General features: G+C 32.5%; 1 protein-coding gene across 1 annotated transcript in view; it reads right to left on the bottom strand.

Moving 5' to 3' along the window:
• Positions 1–6: 6 nt before the first annotated feature.
• Positions 7–2,617, bottom strand: part of LOC107702075 (receptor-type tyrosine-protein phosphatase mu-like) — a gene marked incomplete at its 5' end in the record, with an annotated part of 52,389 nt that continues 49,778 nt past the window's right edge. Inside the window, 3 exons of the mRNA XM_016504272.1 lie at positions 7–116; positions 1,407–1,542; positions 1,615–1,694. Of these exons, the coding sequence (XP_016359758.1) occupies positions 63–116; positions 1,407–1,542; positions 1,615–1,694 (270 nt within the window). The remainder of the gene's footprint in view (positions 117–1,406; positions 1,543–1,614; positions 1,695–2,617) is intronic.

The following is a 2,617-nucleotide window of genomic DNA, read 5'->3' as shown; positions in this document are numbered from 1 at the left end:
ACACACTCACACACACACACACACACACACACACACACACTCACACACGGAGCGTCGGTCCATTAGCCTGAGTTCAGATACTCTAAAGCCACTTCATAGCAGAACTTGTACTGATCCTGCAGAAAGACACAGAAGACACGCGTTAGATTATACCACATACAATAAAATTAGGAAGCACTAGAAAAAAACTGTAGATTTTTTCCCCTGAACATCCTGAATCAGTGTTATTTTAGTACATTTAGTCAGTTAGCAGATGCTTTTATCCAAAGCGACTTACAAATGAAGACAATAGAATGATACACAAGTGCTATAACAAGTCTCTGTTAGCTTAATGCAGCACACAGAGCAAGGTTTTTTAAAATTATATAATAAATAAAAAGAAAACAGATAGAATAGAAAAAGAATAGAGCAAGCTAGTGTTAGACGCCTTTTTTCCTTTTGTTAATTGTATAATAAATAAAAAGCAAACAAAGATAGAATACAAAAAGATTAGAGAAGCCAGTGTTAGTTTTTTTTAAAGAATAGAATTAGAATAGAGAGTGCTAGAGTTAGAGGGTAGTAGTATTGAGATTCTATAGCTTTTGTTAATATTTTGAATGAGTTCTTTTTTTATTCTGTTTTAATTTTAATAATTTAATAATTTTGTTGTGTCTTTTTTTATCATTTTTTTCTTTCTTTGTTTCTTTCATTTTAAAATATGTCTGTATAGTTTTTATACATTTTTATTTTAGTTTTAGTTTTGTACATCAAGTTATTTAGTTAAAATTTGATTAATGTTGTTGTGTGTTTTGGTCTTTTTTTTTCTTTCTTTTTTAAAATGTCTATACATTTTTTTTAAATAATTTTTAGTTTTGCAAAGATAAGTTTATTTATATATATGTGACCCTGGAGCACAAAACCAGTCATAAGGGTCAATTTTTCGAAATTGAGAGTTATGCATCATCTGAAAGCTGAATAAATAATCTTTCCATTGATGTATGGTTTGTTAGGATAGGACAATATTTGGCTGAGATACAACTATTTGAAAATCTGGAATCTGAGGGTGCAAGTATTGAGAAAATCATCTTTAAAGTTGTCCAAATGAAGTTCTTAGCAATGCATATTACTAATCAAAAATTATGTTTTGATATATTTACGGTAGGACATTTACAGAATATATTTACTTAATAATGATTTTTGGCATAAAAGAGAAATGTATAATTTTGACCCATACAATGTATTGTTGGCTATTGCTACAAATATACCCCAGCGACTTAAGACTGCTTTTGTGCTGCAGGGACACACATATTATTTTAGTTAAAGTTTGTTTAAATCAAGTACCAAAGTCTTTCAGAAAGGTTCTCTTGTTATGGTTTAGTTGTAGTTAGCTGTAATAACTGAGTGGTAAGTGAGCTGTGAGTCAGTACCAGCAGATCCACCATGTTGGGCTTGTTGTTCCGCAGGGTTTTGACGGCGTGAAACACGTCGACCGAGCGCTGATGCCGCAGCATTTCACTCACGATGCTGATGGCACAAAACGTCCCGCTGCGACCGCCGCCGTTCCTGACAGGACCAAAGAAAACACGCTTCAGATGAAGACCTCGGCTCAGTCATAATAAACGCTGTTATCATCACATAAACAGACTCGTGGTCCTGCTGAGATTCAGTGATCGAGCAGAAACACACTGCTGATCTCGTACGAGTCCACCAGAACACTGGGACAAATGTAGGATTTACTTTGACATTTCACAACTAACTGCACATTGAAATTAAAGGTGAAGTTTTGAAGTAGAATGCAAAATCCAATAATTGTTTTACTTGCAACTTTGAAAAATATTTTGGTAACATTTTACTTGACGTATTTAATTCATTATAAAGCATTTCATAATGTATGTTATAATGCAATATATCTTTTTTGTCATTAAAATGCATTACAATATTTGCAGGTTCTGTTACATATGAAGTTGTTTTCATGTGTTTTACTGAATTATACTTTTTAAAGGCAAAACAAGGAATAGATAAGAAGTATAATGTATTATAACTATGGTGATAATTAATTGTGAGATCATAGAATGCATTATAAAGCCATAATTAATGCATTACAATACTTTTATAATGCATTATATATGAAGACTTCAAGTAAAGAGTTACCTTTTTTGTTTAATAAACCCATAAAATAAATACAATCATAAAACAAATAAACAATGAAAAATATTATTTAAAAAAATCACTGTATATTTGTTTGTCGATAAATAAGCATGCTCATCTAACACATTTTTATAACTCATTTTTTTAACTGATAATAGTAATGGAAAAATGTTATACAGAGGTGAACATTGTTTTTACTCTGCAGATCTGTTTATTTGATGTGAAGTCTGATGCCGCTGTGGCGCAGTGAGTGTGTTTGGCCACTAGATGGGAGTGTTTCCCTTCACATCACATCAAACACACATCTAGTCAATCAAAGGCCTTCAGATGATGATCGATCTGCTTCCTGCTGTGATCAGAGAGGATTATGGGATTGTGTGAGGAGTCTGTGTGCTGCACTGATATTACTAATCATTCTGAAAATGTACCATGGTAACCATAGTGTTCATTGTAGAAAAGCTGAGTTTAAGTGTGTGTGTGTGTGTGTGTG

This window comes from Sinocyclocheilus anshuiensis, unplaced genomic scaffold, assembly GCF_001515605.1.
Source record: "Sinocyclocheilus anshuiensis isolate Anshui unplaced genomic scaffold, SAMN03320099.WGS_v1.1 scaffold1825, whole genome shotgun sequence".
Taxonomy (NCBI): domain Eukaryota; kingdom Metazoa; phylum Chordata; class Actinopteri; order Cypriniformes; family Cyprinidae; genus Sinocyclocheilus; species Sinocyclocheilus anshuiensis.
This window is presented reverse-complemented; position numbering and strand designations above follow the sequence as displayed.